The sequence below is a fragment of the Pinus tabuliformis genome, chromosome X, assembly GCF_031772625.1.
Source record: "Pinus tabuliformis cultivar Carrire ecotype Pingquan chromosome X, CPIR1, whole genome shotgun sequence".
Classification (NCBI taxonomy): Eukaryota; Viridiplantae; Streptophyta; class Pinopsida; order Pinales; family Pinaceae; genus Pinus; species Pinus tabuliformis.
In genome coordinates, this window is record NC_142308.1 from 591,620,729 (window position 1) to 591,644,363 (window position 23,635).

The 23,635-nt window shown below is 38.2% G+C and overlaps 1 protein-coding gene, 1 long non-coding RNA gene and 1 pseudogene across 3 annotated transcripts; 1 reads left to right on the forward strand and 2 right to left on the reverse strand.

Moving 5' to 3' along the window:
* Window positions 1-5,844: 5,844 nt before the first annotated feature.
* LOC149141406 (uncharacterized) lies at window positions 5,845-7,404 on the reverse strand. The gene is made up of 3 exons (XR_016264404.1): window positions 7,335-7,404; window positions 6,330-6,445; window positions 5,845-6,157 (listed from the first exon to the last, which is right to left on the reverse strand). It is a non-coding gene; the product is annotated as an uncharacterized LOC149141406 (long non-coding RNA).
* On the reverse strand, window positions 7,331-14,609 carry LOC149141407 (malate dehydrogenase, mitochondrial-like; annotated as a pseudogene). The gene is made up of 5 exons (XR_016264405.1): window positions 14,243-14,609; window positions 9,046-9,219; window positions 8,042-8,208; window positions 7,619-7,680; window positions 7,331-7,462 (listed from the first exon to the last, which is right to left on the reverse strand). The product of XR_016264405.1 is annotated as a malate dehydrogenase, mitochondrial-like (transcript).
* Window positions 9,252-12,426, forward strand: LOC149141408 (E3 ubiquitin-protein ligase SP1-like). Its single transcript, XM_089448069.1, has 7 exons — window positions 9,252-9,906; window positions 10,014-10,079; window positions 11,257-11,369; window positions 11,472-11,582; window positions 11,683-11,729; window positions 11,846-11,957; window positions 12,091-12,426. The coding sequence occupies exons 1-7, from the start codon at window positions 9,727-9,729 to the stop codon at window positions 12,191-12,193; spliced, it is 732 nt and encodes a 243-aa protein (XP_089304195.1). The 5' UTR covers window positions 9,252-9,726; the 3' UTR covers window positions 12,194-12,426.
* Window positions 14,610-23,635: the final 9,026 nt, after the last annotated feature.

Below are 23,635 nucleotides of genomic sequence, written 5' to 3' on the forward strand. Positions count from 1 at the left end.
AAGTTCATCAGAGCGATATCCGGCCGTCTATTCGGTCCCACCACCAAGCAACCTGGTTGTGTCCTTCGACTGGAACCAACTAGGCAGACCCCGCTTGCCAGCTAGCATACCATTCAGAATTATTGTCCAAATATACAGAATGGTAATGGCTGGCACTATCATTGATGAAGGGGCATCTGTGAGTATCCTTTCCTCTATTGCTTGGAAAGCGCTTGGTTCGCCTGCGCTTTTGCCTGAAATGAGAAATCTATCAGGCTTTGATAAGGGAACCAGTCGACCTTTAGGGATCCTCCCCAATGTGCCAGTAACATTGAAAGGGAAGACCGTTCAAATGAACGTGATGGTCGTTCAAGGACCCTTGGATTATAACCTACTCCTTGGACGAGACTATATATATTGCATGGGAGCCGTCGTCTCCTCACTCTTTAGAGTAATGTGTTTTCCGCATGAAGGAAGAGTGGTCAAGCTCGTGGACCAACTTTCATTTCCCGGATCACGCATCGCAAATAGTCATGTGCCATCCCTAAATGGTATATTCACGCAAGAAGTGTCTCAACCTACGGTCCATCCTCCTGATGAGCGCGAGTAATCCGGGAGGATATGACTGGAACCCAGGGGGCATGCGTCCTGGCCTGCTTCGGCAGGGAAACTTTGGGTATAGGGTAGGTTTCCGCGGGAGAATATGACTAGTCCGTACCCCGTCCGTAGAGGAAGAGGGGTTGTTCTAGAATAAGATTCTTTTGTCAAAGTTATGTGAGTCGGCGGTCATCGTCGCTCACCGATGGTAGACATCGCCGAAGAAGTGTTTTATTCGTAGCCGCGAACGAAACAATCTTTGGGTAACCTGAAAGAGGTAAACCTCTCTCGTTAAAACAAATGTTTTGACGGAAAAGAAGTAGAGGTAACCTTGAAACTCTGTCTTATGCCTGGGGGCATGCAAACCTTTTGGAGTGTAAGCAAGGGGCGACTATTTATTTTTTAAATTTTTAGGACCTCTAACCCTTTAAACTCGTAGGATTAGTCGTTTCCGAACTTGCATAACGAAAGGATCCGGGGCAAAGCTTACGTGAGATGAAGCTCCATAAAAAATAACATCTCCAATGAGACACTCTTATCATATGACTGGTATAAACGAGCAGTTTTAGCATAAAGTTCATGCTTGTTAAAAAATAAACGCAAGATCCGAGCAGTTTTAGCGCATAGTTCATGCTCGTTAAAAAATAAACATAAGTTTGAGCAGTGTTTTGGCGCATTCAAGCTCATTAAAAAATGAACCTATTCCGGTAAATAACCATTGTGTATGTAACCTTATCTGCCATAAAAGCCTTGGTCGTGTTTGCACCGTCACCTCCACTTTTCATTTGGCCGATTGTTCACCTCCATATGATTGTTTACCCTTTTTGAGGAACAGCTGCGAAGAGTGATTTCACCTAGCCATCCTTGTGACACTGCCGTGATTGGAAAATTCCAACCTGTACCTGGAATCAGCTGCTAACCCTGTTTATCACTCGTTCCTCGAAAGACGAGTCTTCTTTAAGCTCTTTTCAACTGACTCGTAAAATATGAAAAGATTGCCGAGTTTTGGCCTTCCAGCTCGTTAAAGCGACCAGAAGTGCTATCCCTCCTCTAGATTTTAATCTTTTTGGACCTGAGGGATTATTGCACAAAAAGATCGAGCGCTTGTTTTGTTCGGCTCGTTAAAACTATCGAAAACTCATCCCTTCTGTATTGTTTTATACTTTTTCGGACTAGAGGGATTAGATGACGAAAAAGGAATTTTGGAGTTAACTTTATGTACCTTTTCAGACTCTCTAAAAATGAAAAGGACCGAGTTATCTTTGTCGTTAGACTCGTTAAAATCACTAAATAGCGACAAACTTGTCTTTAGACGAGAACGAGTTTCACTATCGCTAGGCTCGTTAAAACATAGCGATGGGCTTGCCCGAAGGGAAGGTTATAGAACAAGCATATGTTATCCTCCTCAAGCTTGACAAAAATAAAGAGGTACTGGTCAGCAATGACTGGGGAAAAATTGGGAGAAAACTAAAGAAAACTTTGATGGTAGCAAGTCGCTCTTGAACATGACACTTTTCCTCCGTACCACAATCGGGTTGGGTTGTTTCATTCACCGATCACATCACAATGGTCTTGCCATACCATCCATAATTGGGGTAATGCTACCGATCCATCGCATCAGTGTCGCCATATGTTCAAGAGAAGTCGTTCAGAAAGAGTCAACCGGGTCCCATCCACTGCCATACATTATCCTTCATCCATTCATGACTGCCACCCTGAATCATATGTCACAGATTGTTTTCACCTCCATTAAAATCATTAGCTCCGTTCCGTGTCACTGATGTGGGATTCATTAAGGCCCTCCTTTGACGGATCGCTTCTTGTCGACATCAGCTCATTATCCAAGAAGTTGATCTAGGGACAACCCCTTCAGTACTTTGAAGCTTGCATGCCTCAATGGCAAGTTTCTCACTTCCGGCGACAGGTATACATCAATGACCTTCAACCAGAAGATTTTGCGTGGTGTTCGACGCCAAGTCCTTTATTCACACCACGTGAATTGTACTGCAGTACCTTGAGGGTCATTATCATTATCATTGATTCCTCTCGCGCTTGTTAACGGTTTACATCATTGACCGGTAATCAAGCGATGTCTTTCCATGTTCGACTTCAGCGCAATTCTCACATGGATCGACTTGTACTTAGAGTGAAGATCGAACGAGTTTGAAGACCCCGGATCTAGTTTCATCCATCCGGGCTGCGATATATATTCAGGAAAGATAAAGACATTTGTCATGTACATCATTGCAGCAGATGATCATCCTACTCAAAGGATGATAATTTCACCAAAATTATCAGTCTACCATCAGACGATTGTCTGTGCTATGTACAAAAATGAATTTATAAAACTGAGCATGGGAATGCCCGCCTCAGCTAGATCATGAAAGCAGTATGAATCATAATGTATTGTATTGTATCTTATTACAGGTCTCCTCCCAGCAAATGGATGAACTTCGGACCCTCCTGGATAAAGTATTTCACCCGATAAACAGCCTCATACTTTAGGGGGCAACTGTTATAGACATTTTTGTGCCTTACAGCATGAAGCATGAAATGTCCATAATCTAAGGGATCCAAAGTCCCTAAACATGTTGTTCCTACCCCTAGAGGAACAAGGCTAACTAACCACCGCAATTCACAGAAGTTCTCCACCTGAAACCGCTCAAAAACAAGTCAATTCAGGATCATGTCAACTGCTCCACTGACCATCTGCGCTGAATGTCAGTGGCTCCACTGTCTACCTGCGTTGAATGTCAACTCCAACACTAGCTACCTGCGCTGAGCGAGTTTGGACATGTGGCAGACTCATTCCTCAAGGTGTCAGAAACCAGGAAACTTCCAAAATGACACTTGCCTCAGGGAATTCGACTGGTGATGAGTAAGAGGTTCCAAATCTCCAAGTGGAAGCAAGAACCTCCAAGTGGACTCAAGAACTGACAGAGGGAGAGGACACTAGTCAGATCTCAAGCTGACTCATCCTCTCTCCAAAATAACTATATATAGATCTCTCCTCCATGAGTTCTAGAGGCTGGAATTTTGTTATTGCAAAGAATTGCTGTTGGTTTGAGACTGGATCATTGGGTGCTTAATGCTTTGAAGGGAGGTGAAGATAGGAATTCCATTCTGCTGGGAAGGAGATGCTGGATTGGAGCCCTCTGGGTTGTATCTCTTCCTGAACCTTGTTATTTATCAATAAAGCTATCTTGGTTTCCTCCTATATATTGGTGTATTTGTATGATTGCATTAGTGTATTTGATTTACTTCTAATCCTGAATCATTTATGAATATGAATATCTGCTTTTGTGTTGTGTTCTTCTCTTGTCGCAAGTAGTTGTTCTCTTGTCGCAAGTAGTTGTTCTCTTGTGATCTCGCAGGAATCAACACTACAACAAAACCAGCGATTTGCGCCAGATTTAGCGCCAGATTTTAGTGCATTTTTTTTGTAATTGTGATGAGCAACCTGGCGCTAAATCTGGCTCTATTGTACAATTTTTAAAGCGTCCTTTTTTGCACCTGATTTTGCATCCTTTTTCACGCTAGATTTTGCATCATTTTTTACACCAAACTATGCATCATTTTTTGCATCAAATTTTGAACCAAGATTTGCATCTTATTTTATGACAGGTTTTGCTTCTAGTTTTGTGTCATTTTTTGCATCTATTTTTCATTCTCTTTTGCTTCCTATTTTGTGTCATTTTTTGCTTCCATTTTTGCACCATCATTTGCATCAAGTTTACACTGTATTTTGAATCCAATTTAACGTCTCTTTATGCATCCATTTTGTGTCAGTTTTTGCATCTAGTCTTACGCCAGGTTTTGTATCTAGTCTTACACTAGTTTTTGCTTCTATTTTTGCACCAGCTTTGGTGCCTATCTTTGCACCATGTGTTGAATTTGATTTAGCACCAAATTTTGCATCCATTTTTGTGCCCATTTTTGCATCTTTTTTTGGACCATTTTTTACATCCACATTTACGTTTGATTTGTCTCCATTTTTCCCATCTCATTTTGCACCATATTTTGCGTCATTTGTTTCATCCAATTTTGCATCATTTTTAACACCATCTCTTGCATCTAATGTTACATCATTTTGAGCATCGAAATTTGCATTTATATTTGCATCTTATGTTGAGTCATGTGTTGTGTCCACCTTTGCATCTTATTTTGTGTCTAATGGTACATTCAATTTAGAGCCATTTTTTACGTCTACTTTTGTATTTGTTTTTGCACCAAGTTTTGCATCCAATTTCAAGCTATTTTATGCCCCTTTTTGCACCATTTTTTTGTCTACTTGTGTCCAATGTTGCACCATTATTTACACCGACTTTTTCATCCAATTTTGCATTTTTTTGGTGTCTAGTTTTACATCGTTTTCACCATCCAAATTTGCATCTTTTTTTGCCTCATTTTGTGTCCACATTTGCATATAATTTTGTGTCTGAGTTCGAGCCTAAATTTGCATGTGATTAGGAATCATTTTTTACATCCAATATGGCATCCTTGGTTTCACCTTTTTTCAGCCCCATTTTGCATCTTGTTTTATGTCTTTTCTTACATCTTTTTTTTTTTTCCTTTTTTGCACCCAAGTTTGCATCCCAAATTTACACCATTATTTGCATCATCATTTGGCATATTAATTTGTAACGTTTTTTGTTTCTTTTTAGCGCTCAACTTTGCATCTTATTTTACATCTCGTTGTTGTCTTTTTTTGCATCTAATTTGGTGCCCATTTATGTGTCCTTGTTTTTGCCCAATTTGATATCCTTTTGTATATCATGTTTTGTTCCCTTCTTTGTGTCAACTATTGCACAATTTTTCACTTCTAATTTAAAACACTTTGTATGTCAATTGTTTGCATTTTGTATTAATTCCTAGTTTAACATCCAATTTTACTTTCAATTTTGCATCCATGGTTACATCCGCATTTGACTTCTTATATAGAGTATATTTTTCTTTACATATATGACCCCCTTTATAGATTCATAGTGAAATATATGATAGTTTCTAAATATCATTAAAGCAGATATCACAATTCAAAATCATTTGTAAAGAAATTTAAGAGAAATTGACAACATCCATCCAAAAAAATAACAATGTGTCATTAACAATTTTCAAAACATGTATAAAATAGCAACATAATACTAATAAAATCAGTGTTATTTTTAATCAAAACAACTAAAATTCAAATATGATTAACAAATCAAAATATTTCATGAATATCGTTATTCTACGATAAATTAACAACATACATAAATCAAACTCATCGTATGATTACAAAATCAAAATGTCTCATTGATATAGGGTAAATTCACAACACCCATTTAAACATAACAATGTCATTCTACACAATAATTTCTTCATAAAAAACAATGCATGTGCATGCCTAGCTACCACCACCAAGATCATCCTCATGATCATCTTGACCATCCTCATTACTCTGATCCACATCATCACCAACACCGCAACTATCATCATCATCTCCTCCTTCACCACCATCATCCTCATCCTCATCCTCATCATCTCCTGATATATGTTGAACATAATTTGGATCATCGTCTTGGTAATCATTACCTATAGCATTCTGACAAAAAAAATCAATATTACATGTTAGTATTAATTACATAACACAACGCATGTTTTTGTTATACAATGTTAACCATAAAATGAGGTAAGATATAATATCTAATAGTACTAAAAAATAAAATGAAAATATGGTTTAAAAGTATATTGGAAATCCAACTAAGATTACATACCATAGAGTCCATCCAAACAACAAATTCAACCCATCTCTTTTGCTGCAGCACCTCCTTTTCCAAATGATTTGGAGGTCTTCAGGGTAAAAATATATATCCCATGGTTTATATTTGGCCTTAAAAAACAGTAGAAAAAAAAAATTTGAGAACACAGGAGCAAGATGAAAAAGGAATTGCATGTCTAAACATTTTGAAGTCTCAAAAAGCATTCATCAACATAGAGAAGACTACAACACTACTCTTCACTTCCAAGTTTTCAACTAATGGATTTAACTGACCAGCAATGTTTTTTGCATGAACCATGCTCAAATGCTCAAGATGAGGTAATGAATGGATGTTATGCGCCTATCTATGAAATTGCAACCACAGGCATACATGTAAGTGCAAATTTGTAAATCTCATACCCAGATTTACCCATCATCAAGCACACAACTTTTGCGGGATCCATTTGACATATCTTATGTTTAAGAAGGAATAACATCCTTGAAGAGACTCATGGCTTTTCTTAGGGAAGGATCTTTGCATGCAGAATCTAGATTAACTCTGAACATTTCAATCAAACTAAGGTAAAAAGGCAACAATCCATCGGTCAAACCTCACAGGTTAAAAGCACCCGCTGAGTTTCACACAAATGAGAAAGCCTAAGGGAAAAGATTTGAGACATGCATGCTACATGATTTCATGTAGGATAAGTACCTAAGCTTAAGGCAAAAGATTTGAGACATGCAAATGTATGAAGTACAAGATTCAGATAAAGAGAAAGAAGCTCCTTCATGCCATATTCTCACTGACAGTGAATCTCAGATTAGGTACTTATCAAGCATGAAATCATGTTGCATGCCAAGCATGAAATCATGAAGCACACACCATGATAAGATTATCTGACTCCAACTACTGCATCAAGATGAAAAATTCAGCACTCTAGATAGTCACATAAGAATAAAAAAACATTCAAAAGATATGAATGCATATTAGCCACTATAGAGGACCAAAACATAAAATTACGCCATAGACAGTGTGGCTGAACCTTTCCCTGCTTTTGCTTCAACAACTTCAGTTCCTCCATCCTGTGTGCGCTTTGTCAAGGCTTTAATGTCCTCCTCAGACAATACAGAGTTTGGCTTTGGTGTTGCCTAAAAAAAATTATCAAAACCAAAAAGTGTTAGTTCCCTTTTTAACTGTATTGAAGGGTAGGTAATTATGATCTCATTTTATCTTTGATAAATTAATCTTCTAATATCCAAGAGTAAAGAACAAACTCAAGATGAGGATCCAACAAAGTCATATACATGTGAAAAAAGTGGAAGAATTGTAACACCCGCATGTCCACCTACAACAGGAACATCAACTTCTGCAGACAGCATAGGATGACATCAACAACAAACATAAAACTGAGAATTGTATCTAATGTTAAAAAAAGCATGATGTTGGTAAGATCCTGCAGCATATCATGTATTGGGTCTAGCCCAGATGGTTGTGTGCAAAGACTGTTATCCTTCCCACCCGGGTTCAATTCCCTCAAGTGACATCTTGAGCTGACTATATTTCTGATGGCCTTGAGCCCTATGATACCATCCTTGAAATGAGGAGAAGTGCCTGGCATGTTTGCCCAGGATGCATATTTCATGATTAAATTATAAAAAATAAAAATATTTTACAGAATACTAAATATTTGAGAGTAGCTAAGCATAACAAGCCAGAATTTTAAATACCTTCAACAGGAACTCCTGCTTTTGAAGCATAGAACGTCTTTGCGCGGACAACATCAAGAGTTAACACCAAAGAGTTTCTTTTCATTATAGGTCCCTGCCTTCTTAAAAACCTCAGCAGTTATTGGTACAGTAGAATTTACAGGATTGCTGATGATATTTACAATTGCCTGCCATGGATATCAAGTCCTCAGCAATGCCATAAAAACCAATTCTAGATGATTTCTTGAATCCAAATATACCATTCCTGATAGAAGGAAAACATTATCCAGTACACTCTCCCCCCTCTCCATATCTCTATCTATATAATATGTAACAATATACTATACATACTGTACACACACACCAGTACATGAACAAAACAAATAATTGTGAAACATACTTCTTTATCTATTAACTTGCCACACTAATGGTAGTACATATTGATTGTATGTAATATATAATGTTATAGAGGATACCTCGTGATCAAGTGGATTTGTGCACAGTTAAATAGAAGACCAAGGATATTTTTTATATTGATATTCATATGCCAATTTTCTCAAAAGTCCAAAAGCTAAGTTACTAACTACAAGAGGAGAAACAAGAATAACAGGGCTTTAACAGTGGCTGCAAACTTGCATTGGACTACACAGCTAATTACTCTTAAGTTCATTTCAATTAGTATTTCCTTCTTATGGGCAAAAGTTAGCTGCAATTTGTCTAAATAAAGAGTCAATAATGAGTCAATCACCTATTCGTTTGACTCAAAGAAGTCTTCAAGCTTCGTTAACCTCTCCAGTAGAATTGATTATATACAAGAACAGTATGTAAATCTAGATCAACAACTTGCTTAAAGATTCTTGCAAATATGTATTTGTATATATTGCCATCTCTATAGATCTCAAACATACAAAGCCTTCGACAAAGCAACTTACAATGAACGTCATGCTTATTCCTATGAAATAGTCAATAAGAAAATCGCATGAAAACAAAAACTTCAAAGAAGATCATAAATCATGACAACTTACCTCTGGGCAGTGTTTTGCAATTGCAGAGCAAAGAGATTTAACAATCCCTGCATTGATGTTGAAGAGATCATCACGGGTCATGCCAGGTTTTCGAGGCACACCAGCAGGAATGATCACAACATCTGCATTCTCCAATGCCGTGCCAAGTTGTTCCTCTCCCATATATCCTGCAACCTGCACCCAGGTCACACTGCTGTGAATTACTGACAAGGGCGTGACACAAGCATGATAAAATCAATATGGCAGTACCAAATTAAATGATAAATATGTAGACCAAAAAATAAGAAAAGAAATTATTATCGCAAAGTTCCAAAAGAAGTAAAACTTGTTATCCTTGTTCCATGACCCAAGCAATGGTATGTCCTCCTCATAGTGAACAAGAATAGGATTATTTGTATTCTATAGTAAAATCCACCTTTTGGCTTTTACCGAGGAGATAGAGCACCAAAAGCAATGATTATGCTCGTAGGAGATTGAAGACCTATACCAACCCACGTTTCAATCAGGGTATAATCTTGTCCAATCCAGGTATACGACATTTCAATCAGGGTATAGTCTTTACTATGTACCTATCAACATTTTCAACCATATCAGAATACAAATATTTGAGCCCAGTGTTTCAAAACTATCTTGTGAGAAATGCATTAAGGAGCCTTACTAATATATATTTCTGCAATTCATATGCTTTTATGTTCTCTATCTCGGATGTCTATTTATTTTCAGGAGGATGGAACAGGCAGTGCATATGTTGTTGGTGCTCGTGGAGCAAGGGGCTTAGAATTAACTGTTGCAAGTGAAGTTTTTGAAGAATCTGGCCAGTCACCTGTGCGTGGTACACTAGACTATTTGCAAGGCCTTAAGGTCTGTGTTTCACACTTACGCTTTGTTGAAATACTACCATTATATAAAGAAGTATTGAAGATCAGTCATTGTGTTGATTTAATGAATGTTATAACTTATTACAACAGATGCTTGGAGTGAAGAGAGTCGAGAAAGTACTTCCCACAGGTACTACTCTGACAGTTGTTGGCGAGGTATTGTTGTGCTTGACACAAGACAGTTCCATGTATTTAAATCATAATATTAGATTTTTTGATGTTTATTCATGTATCCCTGTAATTGTGAAAGAACTGTTGAGATTCTATGGTCATTGTTGAAATGGTGGACTGGGCAATTTTACTATGTGAGAGAGTATCCTGATGACTGTGTGAAGACAATGCCAAGGATAAAAGATTATTTGGAACGTCAGTGCCTGGCACTACATATTACACTACTTTGTCTTGACGTTTGACTTACTCTTGGTTTTTAAATTTTGATGCTTATTGATGTTCATTGTTAACTAAAAGGATGTTCCTTTTAGTCATTTAGTTTCTAGAGGATTATCCAACAATGCCATGAAGGAAACTTGAAGACTAGAAATTGTGCCATTTTTGTTATGATCAGAAATATCTTTCCAAATGCAAACACCAAAGTTGCATTGAGAATATGGCTAAGCTGGTCCATGCCTGCCCTTTTGACTTTGCCTAGTGTTTATAGGACCTTAAGATGTTTTTTACCAATTTAAAAAGCAGTGCCTTGATCCGGTTGTCTTCATCTAGATCAATTTTCACTTTAAGCTCTTTGTGTTGTATTGGGATCCAATAATACTTTTTATTTGAGAATGGCTAAGCAGGTCCAAGCCTGCCCTTTTGACCTTGCATAGTGCTTATAGAACCTTAGCTGGTTTTTCCCAATTTCAAAGGCAATGCCTCAATCCAATTGTCTTCCCCTAGACTAATTTGCGTTTTAAGCTCCTTGTGTTGTATTGGGATCCAATAATACTTTTATTCGAGGATGCTTGATTTTGATTCTCTATTAAATTTAAAGTTTAAGAGCACTGAATAGGCAAGAAATCTAAAGCAGTTGCTTAGAGTATATGACTTATTTTGGCCAGTTTCATTTATCTCCGATCCTCTATGACTGTTTGCATAATGAGTCTTCCGTCATCGTCATCTAGCAAAGAATGTTTGGAATCAATCAGTAGTTGTTCTAGAAAACCCATGAAGAAAAATTTGGATTATTTGTTGAAATAAATAAAATGATTTTCTCTATGCTGTACTTTGATGTAGGTCATGGAAGATGATATAGGGACAATTCGAATCAAGAAGCAAAGTTTTCAATTCTTTGTTGAAATAAATAACATGGTTTTCTCCATGCTGTACTTTTATGTAGGCCATGAAAGATGACATAGGGACAATTCGAATTCAGAAGCCTCGCAAAGGGCCATTTTATGTCTCCCCAAAGAGTATTGACCAACTTATTGCAAATCTTGGCAAATGGGCAAGGTAGTTAGTTCCTTTGAGAATTTTGCATTACAAGATTCTTTTTCCATGAATATTGTGTGTTTCTGTTCCACAGAATGTACTTATAGAGAAGCTTGGCATCAGGTGGTACAAGTTTGCATCTCTGGGATTAACCATTTTCGGTTTGTATTTAATGACAACACATGCCATCCGGCATATTATGGAAAGGAGAAGGCACCGTGAATGGCAAAGAAGGTTGAGTGCTTATATTTACTTCATATTTTTTGGTGTAAATGATACCATCGAAAATACCTATTCATTTGATGTCAGCCCAATTAAAATTTGTTTCCTGTAGGGTAAGGAGAGCTGCAGCTCAGCGGAGGGAGCAGAATGTCCATGAAGGTAAGCTCCAGAATTTGTTGCAGTCACTTCAGATTTGTCCTAGAATTATTCTTCATAGAATATCCAAAAGAAGTATCTTTGCTATAAATAATTTTCAAGTAATTTGAATTGCCCAGGGGTTCAGAATGATGCAGGGAGCGAACATGATCATGAAGTGAAAAGGGAGAATCCCATGCCAGCTCTGTGTATTATATGTTTGGAGCAAGAATATAATGTAGTCTTTGTTCCGTATGTTTCATCCTTCTACTTCTTACAGCGAACCTCTTTTTTGGGTAGAAACTGTTTTCAGGCTTATGTAACTTGATGATTGCATAGCTTAATATTAATAGTCTTTTAAGTGGGTGTGCTGTTGGTGCAACAGGTGTGGCCATATGTGCTGCTGTACATCATGCTCATCACGCTTATCAGAATGTCCTCTGTGTCGGAGGCACATTGAACAAGTAGTCAGGACGTACCGGCACTGATACTAAATATATATTGAGAATGCCACAGGCAACTCTAAAAATATACATAGAGGAATTGGACATTTAGTGATTTGGATAGTGTAATTCAATGTGATCTCCAATTCCTTTCAAGGGATAAATGGTTATTTGTATGTCTGGCGGGGGCTAAATGCCACAACTCGCTAAACAAAATAGTAGCCATTTAACTAATCCTCTTTAAATGTGATGATCAAAGGGAGCATTGTACGACTGGATAGGACCTTAGTTTTATCATTTAAGACTCTTATCCAATCCAGGTATAAAAGTGATGCTGTGATAAATAATTAGCATCTCACAAGCCACTTTAGGGAGTTTATTCAACCTTAGTTTAATTTACGCTGCGAAGACTATTTTGATTTAATCTACTCATGGATAAAGAGGCAAATCTAAACGACCCCAAAAAGGTTGGATATAGAGGCAAATCCAATATGCAGAGGGTCATCAATTCAATCCTCACAAAATAACAAATTGACAATGCAATGAGACTATTCTAACTTCTAAGTAGTCATTAGGCCAAGTATGACTTAGATCCATCAGATCAAAAAGTCCTATTAAGCAGAGGCATATGATCCAGCCGTGGATTCTGCTAAAAATATAGATGCACTTTTCATCAAAAAAATATGAACTACCTCGTCCATTGGGCTGTGGTTTAGTGGCAAGTTGTAGGGTGCTTGTCATGAGGATGACCCAGGTTCAAAACCCAGGAGGCATATTCCCATGATAATGCGGCTGCCCATGTCATTCCAAAATATGAAGTCGGGTTAACGTGATAAACACCAGTTCAATGATAATGCAGAGGTGTTGTTAATGATGACCCCTGTGCTATTGAGGTTTGCACAGATGAGCCCATCTGCAAGTCATGCGTGACTTTGATGAATAGATGCAATTAAGGTGTTTCACCCACGCCAGTCAAAAGGCCTTGACCAAACAAAAACAATAATAGTGAGCCCAACCTCAATTTCAACCTTCTCCTATCAATAGCAAATACTACTGCTGCTAATAATAATAATAAGCACAGCCCAAATTTCAATCTAGCCATAAATGTCAGGTAGATTGTAGTCAAGTAGTTAAATCATAGCACTTTCAGTGCCCTCTTAGAAGTATGTTGCGGCATTATCTCACCATCGGAGTTAACTACCATATTGAGATTCAACAGACAAGATCAGGTGCAAATCCTGCATGAAATTGGTGGAATAGAGATTCTATGTTTGTAGCATCTACAATGAGGGCAAAACCCACTATGTTAACAGAAATACATTTGCCAACAAGAAAACAATCAAAAATAATAATAATGTAGCCCTCAATATCTGCCTCTTTTGAAATGGCCCAAAGAATGTCAGGTATAGTCAAATCCAATATTCACGGTGTACAATACAATCGTTTTAGAATGACAATGTGATGGGCGTTGCTTCAATGGATTGTTGGGCCAAATGTCACCTAGATCCATAAAATTAAAAACCCTAATCGAGTAGGTGCACATGATGCAGCCATGGATTTCCACGAAATAAATATCTAGGTGCTTTTTTTCATCAATCAAAATATGCACAAACACATTTACAAACTGACCATGAAAGTGAATTGAGTTGACCATTAACGTGAATTGGGTTGTGTTTAAGAAATTAAATCATTGCGCTTTCAGGGCTCAAACCCACGTTCAAAAGCCCCGGAAGGCATATTTCCTGCAAAAATGTGGCCAAAAGAATAAATTCCACATTCGAAGAATCCCAGAGACCTTGACAGGTTATAGCAGCGGAGTCTAAGCCTGGTATAAGGCCTAGTTCCTTTAAAAAAATAGGCGCTTACCAAAATAAATAAAGTATCTGACCATGGACAATATCAGAAACGTAAAATCAAAGAACTAATAACAGGTAAAACACTAACGAAAAGTAGATCCTACCAAGTGGGTCGTCGTACGATCGATCCCAATGGAGATCCCTTGAAACTAAAATCAAAACATCTCTATCGTTCGCAGAGAGAACAGATCCAGCATACAGAGAACGAAAAAAACGCGGTAGGAAAAGAGGAACCCACCTCAGCACGGCTGTTGATGTGGCCGACATCTGCAGCCACACCTGGAGTGCCAGCGATATCATAGAGCGCCAACTTTGACACCAGAGGATTGAGTTTCATCAGAAGAGCCAATGGCTGCCCGATACCCCCAGCAGCTCCCAACACAACAACCTTGCGTGGCGGACTTCCACCACTCGAATAAAACCTTCTCGGCATAACATTAGTTTTGAAAGAAGAAGATGATGCATTCTTCAGTGCAGATCCCACCAATCGTCGCATTGCAGAACTCATTTTTGCCGCTGGTAACACTGAAAGAATGCAAGCTGAAGGCAGATGAAGAAGAAGGGGGAGATTCCAGAGCTTAAAGGCCGAATCAATGGAGATGTGTGGATACAACTTTGTTAAAAGGGATTTTAAAGCCTCACGGTACTATGCAGGGCTTTGGTTTAATCTATTTTATTGCGAAATTCTTAGTTATTGACAATCAGACAGCTCGTGATAGAAATCCCTCTTTTGGGGGGACGAGGTTGGGAATGGAACATCATGTGATCGAAATTTTCAGTTGGTCAAATGTTAATTAAGTTATTATAAAATAGAGATATTTTTTATTTTATTTTTTTAAATAAATTTAATAATATTAGGAGATTTTTATCAAACTCTAGTTAGGGGTCAGACTAGTTTACAATGTATTTAAACATTGCAAATCTCAGTGTGTTTAAAAGGAAAGTGTTTTTTTTTTTCAAGGGTGTTAGTTATTTATGGAATATGTCATATTGTGGATATTTTGATTGATATTGGACCATTTTAGTTGTTTGTTATGTATGTCGAATAGTCCAATCCCAAGGAATCCTCGAAAGTGGTGAATCTTTGCAGAGAATCTTTAAAAGTGGTGAATATGATGTTAGGGTGTTTTTTAAAAGGGAGTGATAATTGAGATAGCTATATATTTTAAAAGAATATGTTTTTAGGGGTTATAAGAGTGTGAAGGACCATTTTCCATTCTAGGGAAAGGGAAAGGTTTATATTTAGGGATTAGGATAGTTTTTAATTTTTATTTCAAGGTAATAAGATCATTGAGGAAAGATATTATAAAAATATAATTGTTGATGGAGATTTATAATGATAATTAAATCTTTTTATAAAGGTATAAGGTAGGGTTAAAGAATGTTGTTATAAATAGTTTACAGGATAAATAAAGAGATAGAATTGTTTGAAAGAATGGAGTTATTTCATGCGCTTAGCGCAGTAAATAACAAGGTAGTTGGGTTAATGTAGCAAGTAAGTTAGATAAACGAGTATTTTAAAATAAAATCCGGTAAGTAAGGGTATTAATCCCATAAGAGTTCAGCCTTGAGCTAATAATGACATATTTTTGTAAGATTAGAGGATTTAGATTATATTACTACGAGAAAAAACGTGATTATAACATAGATGGATTGGTTTGGTCTATCGTTAGGGAGGTCAAAGCAATAGCACATAAACAAAATTTTCATATTGCTCGCATTCTTTCTGACCTGAGAGTCTGGGAATTTAAACCAAAAACAAGGATATACATAGAAAAAATTACATAAACTAAGAGACCAAAATACATTCTGAAACAAGTAGAAGAATAGAGACGGTATAGAGAGGGTTATCATTTTTCCTAGAGTTGCACTTGAGTTGTCATTCTACAGGGTGTTAAGTATGAGCTCGAGGGTGAGAGTCATCTCCTGTGGTTGATGGAGGTTGGGTAGTAGATAGAATTTGGTTGAGGTTGTCATCCATGTCATTCAGCATGTTCTCCATGTTGTTCATTCTGTTTAGGAGTTCTAACATCAAATAAGGAGCTCTTGTTAGGTGTCAACCCTGTCAGTAAGTACCCGGCCCATGAGTGTCTCAGTATGCCATTACAGGTTAATATTCTTAAGCAGAGGCCCTCGCCCTGGTGGAGTTTTTGTTATCATGAATATAATCTTGTGTTTCTCGCTCCACGTGATGATTTGGCACGTATCTTCTAGCCTAGCGAACTTGCCCTTTGATGTAAGCGATAGCTCACTACATGACCTCAAGAACGAGACGTTGATAATGGTCCACGATGGCTCCGGTGGAATCCTGAGCATGGGAGGCATGCAGGGAGGGAGGAGTAGGAGAGGGGGGTTGACTCGATCTGCCCCTATGTTCTGCCTCTGTGGAGATGGTGGTGCAACATCGAACCATGACTGAGTGAGAGGTAGGGGCGGCAGAAAGTTGATTGAAAGGAGGAACAAGTCGATGGTGGGTAAAAATAAACTAGATAGAGGTTAACCTTTCTAACTGAAAGTGGGGGGGGGGGGGTTAAAATTGTGAGGAGGCTCAAGTGAGGAAACCTGCAACAAAAATAAAGCCAAGCATGGGGACAGAGAGACAAGATCCGAAATTCCAAATCGGAGCAAGAAGAGAGGTTGTGGAAAAGAACCAATCCTGAAGTGAGTTGCAACGGGAGTAAAGGAGAAGACCAAACTTGATTGATAGAGATCCTTGTAAAGGAGAGGCATGGATGATAACCGAAAGTGGAGATCCTAAGGGGTTGATTGCAAGTGCAAACGTCGGGGATTACATGGCGCTTGCAAGCTAGAGTCATTGATAGAGTGTTGCAGGACCCCATGACCATATGCCCTATTTTAAAGGCTTCGAGAATTGGCTGTATTTTTCTCTTAATGATCCAACATGATATGCTTTGCTTCTTTAAATGACAGTGGTGTACTCACCTACACAAAACCATGAATGTGTGCTCGATTCGAAGAGTGTGAGATCTATGAAATGATAGTAGCCCACCTCCTTTCGTACAAATGCCTCTAATACCATAAATATCATCCTCTACTGAGAATTGTGATGGTGGTGGCAGATATGCCATGCAGGTCGCTAGGTGTGGGCATCTTGCCTCCCTCTCATATGATTACTACAGATCATGGTCAATCAGGAAAATTAATGTTGTGCACCCACCCTAGGGAACTTTGTCTTGTTCAACAATGTCCTGACATTCATGCTTCCATTGAGCAACAAAAATTTGTTCCCATAGAGATTCCATGAGCTCTAAAGTGAAGTTGAGCCCTTCATTGGCAAGCATGTTTACCAACTTGTTGCCCTTTCTTAGTATGTGTTGGAAAGCGAGTGCATTGAAGTTTAGGAGTTGTTTTGTGATATTCTCTAGACTAGCCAAAAGTCTCCAACTCCTTTAGCTCGAGTAGCCCCACCTACCACCATCTATTTGATCTCTGCAAAGAAATGTAGTAAGATCATTTCACAGACTAGGAAATTTGTTTTCCTTATGATTCACCCTCAGGACAAGAAGAAGATTGTGGCCACAAATTCCAAACATGGCTCCTCCGCACAGTAGTAGCAGATGGACAAGGTCATGGAAGAGTACAAGGACATTTTCACCTCACCTGCAGGGGTACCTCTCCATTGTCAGGTCAAGCACTCCATCGATCTGACCCCAAGCGCGTCATTCCCAATGGATCAATATATCGACGTTGTGTTCTGGAGAAGAATGAGATCAAGAGGCAAATTCAGGAGTTGTTGCAGAAAGGGCACATTAGGAAAAGCTCATCACCGTGTGGGAGTCTGATTGTATTGGTACATAAGAAGGATGGGACCTGGAGACTCTATATTGACTATCGGGTGCCAAACAAAATCATTGTCTATAATAGGTACCCAATCCCATGGATTGATGACCTTCTGGACCAGCTCAAGGGGGCCAAATATTCCAGCAATATTAACTTGAAGTTTGGTTAATTCTGATGTGTGGAAGACTGCCTTCAAATCCAAGGAGGGACTTTTCGAATGGTTGGTCATGCCTTTCAAGTTGATGAATGTTACTGCAACCTTCATGAAGTTGATGGATGACATCTTGTGACCCTTCACCAATGCATTTGTGGTGGTGTATTTAGATGACATCTTAATCTTCAACCAAAGTTGGGAATGAACAAGAGGTTAGTCATGATGATAATACATGGAATGAATACTTTGATACAATTGTTATACTTTGTGGGTGTTATAAATAAGTTCAGTTATAAATTAATGGACGATATAAGTACATCATATAGTCTAATCTCTAACCTTGGAAAAAATAAAGCATGTATCAATTATTTTAGGTTGGCAATGGAATCAGAACAAATGAGGAGTTTAATCATTTTGATAGACCAATACAAATACCTGCATATGGACGTGGCCTACGCCGTACAATTAAATCACGCAAAAAGAAATGGGTGGAAGAGGATATGACAATGGAGTTTGTAAATGAAATAGAAAATCAACACAATGAACAAGAGGTTGGTCATGATGATACTACATGCATAGATGAATAATTTGAGACAATTGTTGTTTTTGGATGTTCCTAAGGTAGAAAATCTAAGAATATGAAATTAATGTGGCTTGTTTTTAAAATAATGTGTTCAAAAATAATATTTTTAATTTATTGTATACATGTATAATGTTGTTTTGTTGAGTAATTTATTGCGTATATCTTTGAAATGGATCCATGTTCTATACAGTAATTGCTATCTAACATTAAATAATGGTTGCATTTAATTATAGGTAAACGATGTTGATGATACACCTATTAATGATCAAGATCCAACTAGACCATTAAGAATTCAACGAGATGATCCAATTCATCCTTTAAACCATACTAGGAGAAGAAGAGAAGCATTGAAGAGAGCACTACCACGTGAAAAATTTGAGGAATTGATGAAATTAGCATACATTGATGACATGCCATCCACTACTCAGAGTAGAGATGTCGATGGAAATGTAATGCATGAAGAATGATAGTAATACGTATCCAGAAGATGGTATTGAAACTAGTAATTGTTCACGAATCCATAAGATTGTAAGGTCATTCTCATTATCATAATCATTGTCATCATCATCACCATCATCCTTGTCATTGTTATTGCCATCATTACATTATCATCATAATCACCATTCATGCCATCATCATCATCATTATGGACATTGTTTGCAATTGTTCATAATTGTAGATGTTGTAAGAAATATCATCAACCCAAAAAATGTGATCAGTGCTAGAAAAGGGTTGTTTAGGACACATTGATATATGTAAGAGAAATAACAACTCTTTTTTTGACAGATGATCGATGATGATCATCATCACCACCATTATCATCGTCATTGTCATTTTTATCATCCCCATCATCATCATTAATGTAATTTCTATCGACATTGTTGTAATCATGCATCATCATCATTCATGCCATTATTGTTTTTGATGATGACCTAGATGAAAATGATGATCATGACACCAAAGATAATGCTTATGATTATGACAATGACAACATCTAAAATTGGGAAGATTCGCCAATGTCATTAGCATCGTCATCATCATAATCATTGCCATCATCATCATTGTCATTGTAACCACTAGCGTCTTTATCATCATAATCACAATTCATGTCATCGCCATCATCTTCATTTTCATCATTGTCAATATTATTGACATTGTCATCAATTGTTCATAATTGTCAATGCCATAAGGAATATCATCAATGCAGAAAATATGATGAGTGTTGGAAAAGGGATGCAAAAGCGAACATAGAAATGGGGGCAACAATAGAAGTAAAATTGGATGAAAAGTGTATACAACATAAGTAGATGCACAACAACATGAAAAACCTGACACAAAAGTGGATGCAAAAGTAGATGCAGTTGTCAATGCAAACTTGGATGCAACCATGAAGGCAAAAGTGGAAGCAAACATGGGTCCAATGGTAGGTGTAAAACTTGGCACAAATTGTGGTGAAACAAATGTGGATGCAACAACGGAAACAAAAGTATATGCAAAAATGGATGAAACAAAAGTGGATGCAATAGGGGATGCAAACATGGAAGCAAATGTGGTTGCAATGGTAGGCGTAAGATATGGTGCAACAAAAGTGGATGTAACAATAGACAAAAAATATGCAAAATAAGATGCAAAAATGGATGTAAAAGTGGAAGCAAACATTGATGCAATAGGCAAAACAAAATTGGATGCAAAAAATGGATATAATGTAAGTAGATGCAAAAGTAGATACAAAACGAGATGCAAAACCCAATGCATAAACCTGACATAAAAGTGGATGCAAAAATAGATGCAATATTTGATGCAAAAGAGGATGTGAACATGGATGCAAAATTGGAAGCAAACGTGGATACAACAGTGAGTGCAAAACATGGTGCAAATTGTGGCATAACAAAAGTGGATGTAATGATAGATGCAAAAAAAGAATCAAAGTATGATGCAAATGAAGATGTAAAAAGGGATGCAAAAAGTGAAATTTAAAATGGGTGCAACAGTGGATGCAAAATTGTGTGCAAAAGTGGATGCAATAGAAGTAGATGCAAAACGAGACACAAAACCCGATGCAAATCCCGGTCCAAAATTGGATACAAAAAGGGATGCAAAAATAGATGTAGTAGTTGATGAAAACCTAGACGCAAATGAGGATGCAAACGTGGATGCAAAATTATAATCAAAAGTGGGTGCAAAAGGAGGTGCCAAACTAGGCGCTAATTGTGGCACAAAAATATTAGATGCAATAGTGGGTACAATAATAGATGCAAAAGAGGATGTAAATATGGATGCCAAACAAGAGGGAAAAGTGGATGCAACAAAAGTAGATGCAAAATTTGATGCAAAACTAGACACAAAACTCGATGTAAAACTTGGCGCAAAAGGGATGCACAAATGGATGCAAAAATGGATGCAAAAAATGATTTTAAAAAGGATGCAAAAAAGGATGCAAAAGTCGATGCAAAAGTTGATGCAAGTGTAGGTGCAAAAAGTGGATGCAAATGAGGATGCAAAAGTATGTCAAACAAAATTAGGTGCCAAACTTGATGCAAAACCTGGAACAAAACCTGGTGTAAAGGATGACACAAAACTTGGCATAAAATTTGGTGCAAAACGTGGTGCAAAACCTATTGCAATACCTGGTGCTAAACTTGGTGTAAGATTTGGTGCAAAACTTGATGCAAATTTTGTGTCAAGTTTTGCACCATATTTGATAAATGGATGCAAATAGTACCAAAAATGGGCTCTAGATGCAAAAAAAGAAGTAAAAAGGGACGCTAATCGCTGGTTTTGTTGTAGTGCAAGTAGTTGTTCTCTTGGGCGAGCGAGGAGGCAAGTAGCTGTGAACACCCAAAGAGAAGAGGATCTAGATCGAGGGACAAACGGAAGACACCGGTAAGTCTATTGATCTCCCCTCTTTCACATTTCATAAAGGAAGAAACCAGAATAGTTGTATCTGTTTGTTGCTAAGGCACTGTCACACCTTAGGTGGATAGGATCGTCCTGCATAGGCATTTTTCCCCACAACACATAGGACCCTTGAAAATGCCAAATTTGTGTGCCATGTATCCTTTGTACTACCACATCATGCTGACATCAACTATCATGTGGATTCTTATGGACCAATGGTATTCCGCCACGTTGCCCCCTAGAGGAGAGAGGAAAGGGCCCATCCCTCCTTGGTTTTTTTTGAATTTCTATGTTAAATGAAATCGGCCAATCCTGGCACTTTAACACTACATCATAACTTTTCCAAACCATTAGGACCTTCGATCGGCGGGATTGTCGATCTGCAAGATTCTCCGATCTGTGAAATTTGCTGATATGCGGGATTCTCCGATCTACTGATGTTGTGGGACTTTGGGCCTATGATTGCCAATATACACTGCCCCTTTGCACTGCAATTTGAAATCTCATCGAACGTCGATGTGATGTGCCTTGGACCTTTGACTTTTTCAATCAGAAATCGTTGATCGCACGTTTGAGATGCTCTCCCCTGTTGTTTTTTTGCCAAGACTCCTATTGTGATTGCGATGAGCCTAACCCTTGGTCTTTTCACTTTGTTTTCTGGCTTTCAAAGGGAAACTTCAATCTACTCTAATTTTTGATCCAGGAGTCCATTTTTGGACTTCCACCTACCGTTGGAAAGCTTGTTCCGAGCACTATCAAATGGATAGGGTCTAATTAAGATTTGAGAGCTTCTATGGATTGGGAAATGGCTTAAAAATTCACTGCTCTTTTGCACTCTGGGAAACTGATAACTCATAATGCAGTGAGTGACAACAATATTGCCAATTCCTTGTATGATGAAATTAAGAGCAGATGTGGTAGTAACAGCATGTGATTTTCTCTTTATTGGAGAGATGGATGTTTGGAATTTGGACCACTGAGCAGAATATGTCATTGAACTTACTCAATTTGTAGGATTCATTCACCAAATGGTTGGGTTTATCACATAGGGCACATGTGAGGGGTGATCTTCTTTACCTGAGGGCCTTAGATCATTTTTTTCCCGATCTAGATTGATGGTGGTGAGGGGAGATGTAATGATGGGGGCATTTCTTTGTTGTTGGCAGCCATTTCTCTTCAAACACACATAAAATAGACCTAGATGCTTCCTTCCCTGATGGTGGGGTATGATCTAATGGTTCAATATCCGATCCGACTAAACTTGAATTCTCTATGATAATCAAAGCATGAATCCTAACAAAGAATGGAATCGATAAAGGTGGGGATAGTGTCGGACATGATGATTTCCTGCACAAATATAGTAAGTGTGACGTCGTTGTCCGGTTCTGGTGCTTTGAGAAACGTAGGTAACCAGATACAATCGATTAAAGGCCCTTCATTTGGAGCATTGGTTGATCAAATGATCTGGTACATCCCACAAAGTGAAAGTGGGCGATGGTTGGTTGATTTTTAGTTTAGGTTTCCTCTGATCATGGCGGGAAGTTGATGGACTAGATCCATCCTCTACTGAGATTAATGGGGTATTAGATTTGGTGGGTGCACCTAACGCATCCCAATATTGAGGGATTTTGGGGCAATGATGAGTGTAATGCTCGTACTCTGTGCAGATGGCACATGCATGGTTGGTTTGCAATGCCTTAAGACGTGTGAGTGTGTTATTTTCTCCTGCAAGGGGAGGAGGGTTCGCTGGCACTTTTAGGGAATGCAGAAGAGATTTGAGATTGTTTAACTCAGGGCACTTATTGGTGGGGTTCCCCACTGTTTCACACAATGTGCATAGTTGAGGGACCCTAGAGGAGGTAGTGTTTGAAGCTTCCACCTTTTTACTTTTTGCTTATCCCTTGTTCTTGCACCTGTTGTTGTCAGTGCAAGCACTACTTTTGGTGTAGGTTCTAGTTGGGTAGGCATTATTTGTGGTGTTGTGCTATCCTGAGGACGAACAGGACTAACGTTGGTTGTAGTGATTCATGAACTTATTGACGTGGCCTGAGGGGCCAAATACCATACCGGTATCGCGAGAGCCATATGGGGCAACGAGAGCATTATGATGACTTGGTGCGAGACAAAACTAGGTGGGGAGTATAAGAAGGGCATATGAGTGATGGAATTTGGTAAGAAATTCAGATTGGTAACAA